Source organism: Mesocricetus auratus, unplaced genomic scaffold, assembly GCF_017639785.1.
Source record: "Mesocricetus auratus isolate SY011 unplaced genomic scaffold, BCM_Maur_2.0 Super-Scaffold_100014, whole genome shotgun sequence".
Lineage (NCBI taxonomy): Eukaryota > Metazoa > Chordata > Mammalia > Rodentia > Cricetidae > Mesocricetus > Mesocricetus auratus.
Genome location: NW_024429197.1, coordinates 17,016,206 through 17,029,035, shown reverse-complemented (window position 1 = coordinate 17,029,035; position 12,830 = coordinate 17,016,206). Strand labels below are relative to the sequence as shown.

The 12,830-nt window shown below is 47.4% G+C and overlaps 1 protein-coding gene across 3 annotated transcripts; it reads left to right on the top strand.

Moving 5' to 3' along the window:
- Positions 1-6,698: 6,698 nt before the first annotated feature.
- Lsm10 (LSM10, U7 small nuclear RNA associated) lies at positions 6,699-12,196 on the top strand. Of its 3 annotated transcripts, XM_040756660.1 has the most exons (3): positions 6,699-7,045; positions 7,164-7,292; positions 11,461-12,196. In XM_040756660.1, exon 3 carries the CDS (start codon positions 11,485-11,487, stop codon positions 11,851-11,853), a length of 369 nt encoding a protein of 122 aa, XP_040612594.1. In that variant the 5' UTR covers positions 6,699-7,045; positions 7,164-7,292; positions 11,461-11,484; the 3' UTR covers positions 11,854-12,196. The 3 variants fall into 3 exon arrangements, with proteins under 3 accessions (XP_040612594.1, XP_021079970.1, XP_012982421.1); XM_021224311.2 differs by lacking the exons at positions 6,699-7,045; positions 7,164-7,292 and adding an exon at positions 9,622-9,757; XM_013126967.3 differs by lacking the exons at positions 6,699-7,045; positions 7,164-7,292 and adding an exon at positions 9,766-9,918.
- Positions 12,197-12,830: the final 634 nt, after the last annotated feature.

Here is a 12,830-nt window from a genome sequence, read left to right as displayed (position 1 = left end):
CTTTAATCCCAGCACTCGGGAGGCAGAGGTAGGCGGATCTCTGTGAGTTCGAGGCCAGCCTGGTCTACAAGAGCTAGTTCCAGGACAGCCTCCAAAGCCACAGAGAAACCCTGTCTCGAAAACCAAAAAAAAAAAAAAAAAAAAAAAAAAAAAGAACACTAAACTGCTCTTCCAGAGGTTCTGAGTTCAATCCCAGCAACCACATGGTGGCTCACAACCATCTGTAATGAAATCTGGTGCCTTCTTTTGATCTCTGTCCTGCAGGCACACATAGAGACAGAACATTGTACATAGTAAATAAATAAATCTAAATAAAATAAAATAAAAAACCTGATGTGGGGAGGGAAAGATGGCTCAGCATTTAAGAGCACTGACTGCTCTTCCAGAGGTCGTGAGTTCAATTCCTAGTGACCACCTGGTAGGTCACACGATGGCATGCACCCTTTGCCACACACACACACACACACACACACACAAAATAATTGGCTAGGCATGCTGACACATACTTGTAATCCCAGCACTTGACAGGTGGAAGGAAGAGAATCAGGAGTTCAAGACCAGCCTTAGCAACCTAAGTTTGAGACCAGCCTATGTTTTATGAGATCCTCTCTCAAAAATAAAATTTAAAAGCCAGGCGGTGGTAGTACACAAGAAGAGGCAGAGGGAAGATCTCTCTGAGTTCAAGGCCAGCCTGGTCTATAGAGCTAGTTCTAGGACAGCCAGCGCTGTTACACAGAGAAACTGTCTCAGAAAAATAAATAAATAAACAAACAAATAAATAAAGGAAAGAAGGAAAAGGAAAAGAAAAACCAGGAACGAGCATATGGCTCAGTGGATAATATTGGTACTGTGGGGCAACACAAGAACGAGGACCTGAATTCAGATCTCAGAACCCACATGAAGCCAGACGCTATGGCGCATGTCCGTAATCTCAGTATCCTGCAAGGAGATGCGAAGCGAGGAGAGGAGAATCCCTAGAGACTCATGGGCCAGCTAACCAGGCATGCCCAGTAGCAAACCAGAGATGAACACCCCCCACCCCCGCCCCATCTCAAGGTGAGGCAAGAGCCAACACCTGAATGTGTCCTCAGACTTCTTCCATACATGCACCGTGGCACACTTGTACCTTCACTTACTACACACACACACACTCACACACACACTTTAAAGATTAAATGTAATTAAAAATAAATAAATAAGTGGCTGGCTGGTGGTGGTAGCAGACACTTTTAATCCCAGCATTCTGGAGGCAGAAGCAAGCAGATCTCTGAAAGTTTGAGGCCAGCCTGTTGTACAAAGTGAATTCCAGGACAGGCTCCAAAGCTACACAGAGAAACCCTGTCTCGGAGAAAAATAAAAAGTCAAGTGGTGGTGGCACACGCCTTTAATCCCAGCTCTCAGGAGACAGAGGCAGGTGGATCTCTGTGAGTTTGAGGCCATCCTGGTCTACAAAGCAAGTTCCACAACAGTCAGAACTGTTGCACAAAGAAACCCTGCTTTGAGAAACCAAATAACCTCCCCCCTCAAAAAGAAGTCTTAGTTTCTGGAGAGTGTTCTGTTTGATTTGTCTTGCAGGTAAGTTTGAAATCAGGGGAAAAGGCAATTGCCTTTGTGTGCAACTAGTTTTGCCTTGAGTCACTGGAGAGACCAGAGCCTCAGTTGAAAAATGCTTCCATAAGATGGGCTGTGATTGATGGGGAAGGACCCGGTCTGTTGTGGGTGGGGCCATCCCTGGGCTGGTGGTCCTGGGTTCTGTAAGCAAGCCATGGGGAGCAAGCCAGTAAGCAGCAGCCCTTCATGGCCTCTGAATCAGCTGCTGCTCCAGGTTCCTGTCCTGCTTGAGTTCTCTTGACTTCCTTTTGACGATGAACAGTGATGTGAAAGAGTAAGCCAGATAAACCCTCTCCTCCCCAACTTGCTTCAGTCCTGGTGTTTTGTCACAGCATCAGGAACCCTAACTAAGCTGGGTGGTGGTGGTGGCTGCTGGAGGCAGAGGCAGGCAGATCTCTGAAGTCAAGGCCAGCCTAGTGGATGCTGGAGAGATGACTTCAAATCTTTTTTTGTTTTTTCGAGACAGGGTTTCTCTGTGGCTTTGGAGGCTGTCCTGGAACTCGCTCTGTAGACCAGGCTGGCCTCAAACTAACAGAGATCTGCCTGCCTCTGCCTCCTGAGTGCTGGGATTAAAGGTATGCACCACCAATGCCTGACGACTTCAACTCTTAAAACTACTTACTGCCTCCCAAGTGGTGAGAATAAAGATGTGAGATACCACGTGCAGCTAAATTGACAATTCTGTGTCAGGGTGCATTTATGGCTATCCTGAGGCACATGTATCCCATGGGCTGCAGGGTAGACCCACTGTTTCTGCTAGAGAAGAAACTTCCCAAACTGCCTGCTACAAATATACCTCATGCTTTCTGTTTAACCTCTAAGCAGTCTGGCCCCCAGCCAAGGACAGACTAAGTGAAGGTGAATGGGAAGTTCTGTGACTCTCCACCAAGCCACAGATGTGGATGTCACTGTCATCTGGGAATGTATCTAGGAGATGGCCACAAGCTGCCCAGAAACCACAGCTTCCTCCCTCCCCCAGTCCTGGAGAGATGCTGATGATCTGAAACATACCTGCTCTCTCAGTAAATAAGCATAAGAGATACACATCTCTGCAGATGAAGCACTCTCTTAGTTTCATGCTTCTAGACTTGCACAAATATTGAGAAAAGCAAGCTGATCTGCATGGCTGGTGGTTAAAGCATGGGAGTCAGGAAGGGATAACGAAAGGAAACAGGAGCTGGTGTGTGACTCAGTGATCCAGCACTGTGTGTGCATCCTCAGAGCAAATAAATAATAAATAACAAATACCTGTGCCTAAAAACCTTAACTAAGTAATACACAAGTCTCCATTTAAAACCAAAGGGTAAGCCAGGCATTGGTGGCTCATGCCTTTATATTTTTGGTTGTGAGCCTAGCCTTTAACGGCTGAGCCATCTCTCCAGCCCGGCTCATGCCTTTAATCCCAGCACTCGGAGGCAGAGGCAGGCTGATCTCTGTGAGTTCGAGGCCAGCCTGGTCTACAGAGCGAGTTCCAGGACAGCCTCCAAAACAATACAGAGAAACCCTGTCCTGAAAAACAAACAAACAAATAAATAAATAAATAAAACCAAAGGGTGGGCAGTAAAGCTCAGCAGGCAAGGTGCTTGCTACACCTGAGTTCAATTACAGACTGCAGGTAAAAGTAGGAGAGGCCAGGAGATGGAGGCAGAGACAGGCGGATCTCTGTGAGTTCAAGGCCAACTGGTCTACAGAGTGAGTTCCAGGACAGCCTCCAAAGCTCCACAGAGAAGCCCTGTCTCAAAAAACAAACAAAAATGGTTGGATACTTTTGTGGATGATAATAACAAAATGACTTTCCTTTTGGAACTGAGGGCTACATAGTTTTTCTCTTCTTTTTTATTCCAGGTTTCCTTGGATAACTATTAAAGTCTTGTCTCTTTTACAGCTTTACTTAATTTACCTCTAGGGCCTCTTAATTCTGTAAGAATACGAGGGGAGGCAGGCAATGGTGATGGCGCACGCCTTTAATCCCAGCACTCAGGAAGCAGAGGCAGGCGGATCTCTGTGAGTTCGAGGCCGGCCTGGCAGCTTGGTCTACAGAGTTCCAGGATAGTCAGGACCGGTTCACAGAGAAACCCTCTCTCGATAAACCAAACAAGAATGAGGGGAACAGTTTTAGTTCTTATATGTTTAATGTACGTAGCTGTTTTGACTACTTGTTTGTCTACATAGTATGTGCACCTGATGCCTGTGAAGGCCAGAAGAAAGCCCTGGTACTGGTGTTACAGACAGCCATGAAGAAACACGTGGGTCCTGAGAGTCGATCCTGAGTACTCGAGAAGCAGCTGGTGCTCTTAACTACTGAGTCCTCTCTTCAGCCTGTGCAGTTCAAATAAGAGGTCACAGCCACAAAAGAGCTGGCAGGGCAGACCAGAGGGATCCAGAGCACAGGGCTGTCTGGGTAAAACTCTTGCTGGGGTTGATTGCATACTTTAATCCTAACACTCCTACCCCCACCCCAGACAGGGTTTCTCTGTGTAGCCCTGGCTGTCCTGAAATTCATTCTGTAGAGCTGGCTGGTCTCAAACTCAAAGATCCACCTGCCTCTGCCTCCCAAGTGCTGGGACTGAAGGTGTGCACCACTACTTCCCAGCTTCACTTTTTTGTTACTGTATGGGTGTGTATCACACGCAGGCAGGGCCCACTGATGTCAGAAGAGGGCATTGGATCCTCTGGAACTAGGGTTAGAGACAGTTGTGTGGTGGCATGTAGGTGCTGGGGATTGAACTTGGGACCCTCTGGAAGAGGAGCAAATGCTCTTAACCATAGAGCCATCTCTCCAGTCCCTAATCTTAGCACTTAGAATGCTGAGGCAGGAGGAAGGGAGAGTTGTGAGTTACACAGTCAAACCCTGACTCCAAAAACATAAGAACAAGGTAAGAATTTTAGGTACACAGGCACTTGTCTAAAATCTCAGCATTTGGGAAGTAGAGGCCAGAGAATTGGGAGATTAAGAACAACCTCAGCTACGTAGGCCCAATACCAGCCTAGGCACATCAATATGGGATACCAATACCAGCACTGAGTAGTTACATACTCTGCTGGGTTGTTACTGGCTCCAGATTTTTTTTTCTTTTTGGTTTTCCAGACATGGTTTCTCTGTGTAGCTTTGGCTGCCCTGGAACTCACTTTATAGTCCAGGCTGGCCTCGAACTCACAAAGATCTGCCTGCTTCTGCCTCCTGAGTGCTGGGATCAATGGCATGCAACACCACCACCCACAAACACACTTAAGAGTGGGGCAGGTTGATCCCTAATTTTCTCAGAAATCACCATACTGATTTCCACGGCAGCTGTGCAAGTTTGCACTCCCACCAGCAATGGAGGAGTGCTCCCTTTCTCCACATCCTCTCCAGCATAAGCTGTCATTGGTGTTTTAGCTATTCTGATCAGTGTAAGATGGAATCTCAAAGCAGTTTTAATTTACATTTCCCTGATGACTAAGGATGTTGAGACTTTCCTTAAGTGTGTTTCTGCCATTTGAGATTATTCTGCTGAGAATTCTGTTTAGATCTGTACCTCATTTTTTAATTGGATTATTTGGCAGTTTGATGTCTAATTGAGTTCTTTGTATATTTTGGAGATCACCCCTCTGTCAGGTGTGGAGTTGGTGAAGATCTTTCCCCATTCTGTAGGGAGCCGTTTTGTCCTGTTGACTGTGTTTTTTGCTTTACAGAAACTTCTCAGTTTCAAGAGGTCCCATTTATTAGAGCCGGGTGTTAGTGGCGCACGCCTTTAATCCCAGCACTCGGGAGGCAGAGGCAGGCTGATCTCTGTGAGTTTGAGGCCAGCCTGGTCTACAGAGTGAGTTCCAGGACAGCCTCCAAAGCAATACAGAGAAACCCTGTCTTGAAAAACCAAAAAAAAAAAAAAAAAAAAAAAAAAAGGAGGTCCCATTTATTAACTGTGGATCTCAGTGTCTGTGCTACTGGTATTTTATTTAGGAAGTGATCTAAAGACCCAGCAGTACCACTTTTGGGCCGTATCACCAAAGGACATACATTCATACTACAAGAACAACTATGTTCATAGCTACATTATTTTAACAGCCAGATCTTGGAAACAACCTAGATGTCCCTCAACTGAAGAATGGATAAAGAAAATGTGGTATATTTACACATTGGAGTACTATTCAGCGGTAAGAAACAATGACATCCTAAAATTTGTGGGGCAAATGGACAGAACTAGAAAAAAAACATCCTGAGTGAGGTAACCCAAAACCAGAAAGACAAATATAGTATGTACTCACTCATAAGTGGATACCAGACATAAAACAAAAGATATCCAGCCTACAATCCATAACTCCAGAGAATCTAGAACCCTCTTCCAGAAACAGATGGAAGTAGATGCAGAAATCCACAGCTAACCATGATGTGCCTGGGACAATATATGAGGTCACTGGCAGTGGATCCAAGATCCTACTCTACTGCACAAACTGACTTAGTGGAGCCCATTCCATATGGAGAGACACCTTGCTCAGCCTAGACACGGGTGTGGGAGGCGGAGAGGTACCTTGGTCCTGCGTCAATGAGATTATGGGACACACTTAATAGATGTGAGGTGGGGAGGGAGTAGGGGGAGCAGGAGGAGAGAAGGGAGGGGGAACTGGGATTGGAATGTAAAAAATAAGTAAAAAAAAGCATTAAAAAGGGGGGGGCAGGACACAGGGTCTTACTTTGTTACCCTGGCTGGTCTGGAACTCATAGAGACCCACCTGTTCTTCATGAAACTAAAAACCTAGCACAGTACAGCAGCACTAAAAACCAAGGAGAAAAGAACCAACAGGCTGGGTATAAGAGCACAGACCTGTAATCCAGTACTTACAGACAGAAGCAGGAGCATTGGCGTTTAAAGCCAGCCTGGATTACGTGAGACTTCGTATCAAAAGAAATGGCGGAGCAGGTTATTGTGGGGAGATGGGCCAGCAGTTAAGAGCACTGAATACTAGATGTTCTTCCAGAGATCCAGGTTGGTTTTGTTTAGCACTCCCATAGTGGCTCACAACCATCTATAACTCCAGTTCTGGGGGATCTAGCACCCTCTTCTGGCCTCCTTCGGTACTGCACAAGCACAGTGCACATACACATAAAGAAAAAAGGGAGTAGAGGGAGGGAGGAGCAGAAGTACAGGTGGGAAGGAGAAAAGGAATAACAAATTGTCATGGTTACTGAAGGAACCAAGCTTAGGTAGTTAAAAAAATAGCGGCAACAAGCACAAAAAATAACAAAATCTACGTTGGGTAAGGTCTATGTGAATTTGTCTTCTGGTGACTTCTGAGTACCGGTAGGATGTGAGAATATGCCACAGAGATGCCTGGAGAAAGGACATTTGAGGAGCAGTCTGGGATGAGTGCGGGACATGGACTCAGAGTGGCCGCATGGAGGCGGACACTGGGTCCGGGGAAATCGGATCGCGCCTTGTCATCAGCTCTAAAGGTAGGTTACCTGGCTTAGTTTACTCCCAGCAGCTTTACTGCACAGAAAGACTCCGTCCTGGACTGTGATGGGAGCAGCTGCCTCATTTCTCTTTATTCTGTTTTGTTTTGTTTTTCAGGAACTTGGGAGCCACTCACAATGGCTAAAACCGCCAGTCTTCCCCCTAGGCCTGTGCAAGTGTCCGGCAGATGATCTTTGAATTTGGATCAAACTCCACACAGCAGAAAACTCTGGAATTTCTAAACAGGTATCCTGTGATCCAGGAAGTTTGATCACCCCTGTGCAGAACACAAGTCATTTCACGTCTTTCCTTCCCACTTGCCTTCCCTACAGGTCAATCATCCTGTCTAGGGAAGGCAGGTTTGAGAGTGGAGGACTCTGTCTCATATTTGGGTGCCCCATGAATAAGCATTTTCTTTTCCCAAAACTCACAATTTCAGTGCTCGGCATAACACACAGTGAGCAAAGTAGGCCTTACTCGGTAACCATTTGATCAGATAGAGAAGGAAGGGCAAGCAAGGTGGCCTGTGTGCACAGTCCCAGGATTTGGGGCAGAGAACAGAGGATCAGGCTCACGCTCTTCCGGGACATAATGAATTCAAGGCAGCATGGGCTACAGGAGACCCTTTTCTTTTTCATTTTTGGTTTTTCGAGACAGTGTTTCTCTGTATTGTTTTAGAGGCTATCCTGGAACTTGCTCTGTAGACCAGGCTCGAACTCAGATATCTACCTGCCTCTGCCTCCTCAGTGCTGGGATTAAAGGCATGTGCCACCAACGTGCCTGGAAAATAATTCACTTTTTCAAAAAGTTATTTGTAATACAAATAATAAAAACCTAGAGACAGATATTGGGGTTCAAGCTGAGGATCAGAAAAGCAAAGTAGCCAAGCAACCAGAGAACTCTTACCTCTACTAGTGCTGGGGTGATTCTGTCCTTAATGTGGCTGGACTAATTCCCAAGACTGACTGCCAGCTCCTGAGACCCTGCTCTTATATACCTTTCTAGTACTGGAATTAAAGGCATGAGTTTGTTTCTCTTTTAGACTGGTTTACTGTCCTGTAGAACTGGGTGGCCTTGAACTCACAGAGATCCATCCACCTCTGTCTCCTGAGTCTAAGGACTAAAGGTGTCTGCTGCCACTACCTGGTCTCTATGGCTGTGGCTAGCTTTGCATTCTGATGTCCAGGCAAGCTCTATTATATCATAAACAATATATCACCACAGTTTTTCATCCAAGAGTGGTGGTGTATACCTGTAATCCTAGCACTTGGAAGGCAGAGGTAGGCAGATCTCTGTGAGTTTGAGGCCAGCCTGGTCTATAGAACACGTTTCAAGACAGCCAGGACTGTATAGAGAGACCCTGTCTCAAACCTCACCCTCCTAAAAAATGAAAGAGCACTCATTGCTCTTGAAGGGAACCTGAGTTGGGTTCTTAGTACTCACATCCATCATCAAGTAACTTACAGCAGGCTCAAAACTCTAACTCCAGTTCCAGGGGATCAGACACCCTCTTCTGGCACCTATGGCCAAGACACACACACACACACACACACACACACACACACACACACTTTTTTTTTGGTTTTTCGAGACAGGGTTTCTCTGTGGCTTTGGTGGCTGTCCTGGAACTAGCTCTTGTAGACCAGGCTGGCCTCGAACTCACAGAGATCCGCCTGCCTCTGCCTCCTGAGTGCTGGGATTAAAGGCGTGCGCCACCAACGCCCGGCCCACACACACACTCTTAAAGATGTTTTTTTAGGAACCGAAGAGATGGCTCAGCTGTTAACAGCATATACTGCTCTCTCAGAGGACCTGAGTTCAGTTCCCAGTACCCATGTCAGGTGGTTACAGCCACCTGTGCCTGTCTTTAATTTCTGGGAATTAGTGCCTCCGTCTGAGCTCTGAGGGCAGTCACCTCTCATACATGGCATACCTTCACACAGACACATACAAACATGTAAATTAAAATAAATCCGACACACAGTGATGGCATATACTTTTAATACCAGCACTCAGGAGGTAGGAGTAAGCTGATTTCAGTGAGTTCTAGGCCAGATTAGTCTACAGAGTGAGTTCCAGGGCTACACAAAGAAACTGTCTCAAAAAAACAAAAACAAACCAAAAAGAAAATATGTGAAAATTAAAATAATTCTTACTAGATTTTATTTCTAGTTGTTAGTTACAGGCAGTTGTGACAAGGGCCAAACTTTGGCCATCTGCAATAGTATACGCTCTTAATTGCCAAAGTTTAGCAGCTAAACCACCTCTCCATAGCCCTGCGTTTTGGTTTTTGAGATAAGATCTATCTGTGTAGCCCTTGCCTTTCTGGAACTCTATGTAAACCAGGCTGGCCTCAAACCCATAGAAATCCACCTGCCTCTGCCTCCGGAGTTGTTGGAATCAAGGAGTGTGCCACCATGCCCGGCCACATTCCTGCATTTTTAATCAGGTGAAGAACGTTTGTCCTCCCCCCCGCCCCGCCCCCGTATTATTTTCTTACGGATGCTCTCTCCCACGCAGCGTCATTAGCTCAGCAGGGTATTAAATGCCACAGCTCCAAGCCCCCAGCCTACAAAGATGGGAAACCAGAGACGGAGGAAAGGGGTGGTGCGTGCGTCGCGCGGCCTCCTGGGAATTGTAGTCCGTGGCCTGAGAGGCGCGTGCTCTGACGTGCTGGGGCTCCCCGGTTGCCATGGCTTCTAGGCGCTGAGGTGGGTGGCGCAGCTAGAAGCGGGCGGGCTTTGGCGGCGTGGCGCGCGGAAGGCGGAAGGCATCACGCGGTGGGGACCAGGGCGCGCTGAGACCCGGGCGGCCTCTTCCCTTGGAGCACTGGCGTGTGGCGGACTCTTCTTCCCAAACCCCCTTACGCGCGGTGAGGAGAGGGGCGCGCTCGGCACCCAGTTCCCGGGCGGAACTAACAAGCTTGACCGCTAATGGCAAGCCCCAGGCCTCTCTTCCTGGAAGTGGCAGAGCCGGGGTTGAGGTCTGAACTGGCCTGGAAGTCTCTAGACTGTTCTTTGGATTTTGTTTGTTTTAAGGCCGGATGTCACTCTGTAGACCACACTAGTCTAAAACTCGGAGATCCACCTGCCTCTGCCTCCTGAGTACTGGGATTAAAGGCCAGCGTCTTGGCTAGATTTGGCTTGTTTTGTTTTGAAACAGTCACACTCCATTGTCCAGGTTGACCTGGAGCTCTCGATGTAGTAGTTCAGGCTGGTTTGGAACTTGGGGTGCTCCTACTGCCTCAGCCTTTAGATTGATAGTATGACAAGTGTGCACCACCATGCTTGGCTAGATTACGTATTAACAGGACCCTGGCGGAAGGACATACTTAAACTACAATTTACAACAGTGGTTCTCAAGCTCATTAGAATTATCTGGGGACTAGCGGGGCATTGGTGGCGCACGCCTTTAATCCCAGCACTGGGGAGGCAGAGGCAGGCGGATCTCTGTGAGTTCGAGGCCAGCCTGGTCTACAAGGGCAAGTTCCAGGACAAACGTCAAAGACACAGAGAAACCCTCTCTCGAAACACCCCCCCAAAAAAGAATTATCTGTGTGAACTTTTAAAAAATAGTATAAAACGGGTATAGAAGGGCAGGCTTTTAATCCCAGCACTTGAGAGACAGAGGCAGGTGGATCTCGTTGAGTTCCAGGCTAGCCTGGTCTGCAGAGATGAGTTCCAAAAAGCCAGGACTATACATAGAGATCCTGTCTCAAAATAATTTAAAAATAGGACACCTTGCAGGGTGCTATGGTACACACATTTAATCCCAGTACTTGTGAGGAAGAGGCAGGTGGATCTTTGTTTTTTGTTTGTTTGTTTGGTTGGTTTTCTTTTTTTGGTTTTTCGAGACAAGGTTTCTCTGTATTGCTTTGGAGGTTGTCCTGGAACTCGCTCTGTAGACCAGGTTAGCCCCGGACTCAGAGAGATCCTCTTGTCTCTGCCTCCCAAGTGCTAGGATTAAAGGCATGAGCCATGCAGGTGGACCTTTGTAAATTCTAGGCCACACTGGTTTACATATCAAATTCCAGACTGGTCAGGGCTATGTACTGAGACCTAGTCTTAAAAAAAAAAAAAAGCTGGTTATGGTGTCACACGCCTTTAATTCCAGCACTTGGGTAGACCTCTGAGTTCAAGGCCAGCCTGGTATACAGAGTGAGTTCCAAAACAGCCAGAGCTGCACAGAGAAACCCCGTCTTGGGGAAAAAAAACAAAAACACAACAGAACAAAACAAAAACTCTGGGCTTCTCCCTCACAGCCAAATGAATCTAAATCTCCAGCACGTGTGGGATGTGGAGGCCAGGCAAAAATTTGCACAGGTGATGCCAGTGCAGAGTGAGGCCTCTGGACCACTAGTGTGGAGTTGAAGGGCAAAGGTGAGTGACATCTACGTGTGTGCTCCTGCCCACAGGGAACAGCCAGCCAATGTGCAACGATGGCACTGAGCCACTCCGTGAAGGAGCGCACCATCTCTGAGAACAGTCTGGTCATCCTGTTGCAGGGCCTCCAGGGCCGGATAACCACCGTGGACCTTCGAGATGAGAGTTCGGCCAGAGGACGAGTTGACAATGTCGATGCTTTCATGAACATCCGCCTGGCTAATGTCACCTATACTGACCGCTGGGGACATCAGGTTGAGCTGGATGACCTCTTTGTGACCGGTCGTAATGTCCGATATGTCCATATCCCAGATGATGTGAACATCACTGCCACCATCGAGCAGCAGCTGCAGATCATCCATCGTGTGCGCAACTTTGGTGGCAAGGGTCAAGGTCGACGAGAGTTTCCCTCCAAAAGGCTGTGAGGCCGTGTCCTCATTGAACTTCCAGCGCCACCTCAGGGTCCTCCCGTGTTCCGAGCCAACTCCTGCCACCCTTCCCTGCCAGTGACCTGGTATCCCAGAGACACCTGTCACAGCTGCCTTTCATAGGGTTCCACTTTGCAGAGATACTCTGGGACCCTGAATTCCTTCTGTCTGTGGCAATCCTTCTTTTTGATCATTTGCATCTGGAATCTCCATTTACCGATTGACCACGTCTATCAAGGAGTAATCAACTCTCCCAGTGAGGATTATTGTGTTTGGAGTGGATCAACTCTCACTTCTCTTGGCATTTGTTTCTTTTCTCATAAAACCAAACTTGGATATATCTAAGTCTGCCGCCTGGTGTGTGCTGGGCTTCTTGTGGCTCCTGTGTAGTAGCAGAGTGCACGTTCCAAGCTGGAGTGCACACCAGGTTTACCTAGAGTGCGGTCCAAGCAGTAGGAGTTCAGGTTGCCCAGGTATCATGAAAAAATCTAGTAGGAATACTTGTGTGCAGTCAGACGCAAAGTGGTCTTTCTGTTGAGAGTCCTTGGGGAATAGACTGTCATCTTACTGCTATTTCCTGAAGCTGAGAGTCTAATTTATCCTGGGCCCTCTATTCAGGCTGGAGAGTTCAGCTAACAAAAAATTAGTCCCAGCCAGGCATAGTGGTTCATAGTTATAATCCTGGCTCTCAGGAGGCTAAGGCAGGAGGACCAGTCTGGGCTAAGGCAGAAAAGGAACAAAAACAGGCCAGTTGTGATAGTGTATACCAGTAGCATTTGCTGAAGGAGACTGAGGCAGGAGGATCACAGTTTGAAGCTGGCCAGGGCTACTTATTCTAGCTGGGAGGGGGTGGTGCACGCCTTTAATCCCAGCACTAAGAGGCAGGCAGATCTTCATGAGTTTGAGGTCAGCCTGATCTAGAGAGTGAGTTCCAGCAGATCGAAGACTACACAGAGAAACCCAGTCTCGAAAAA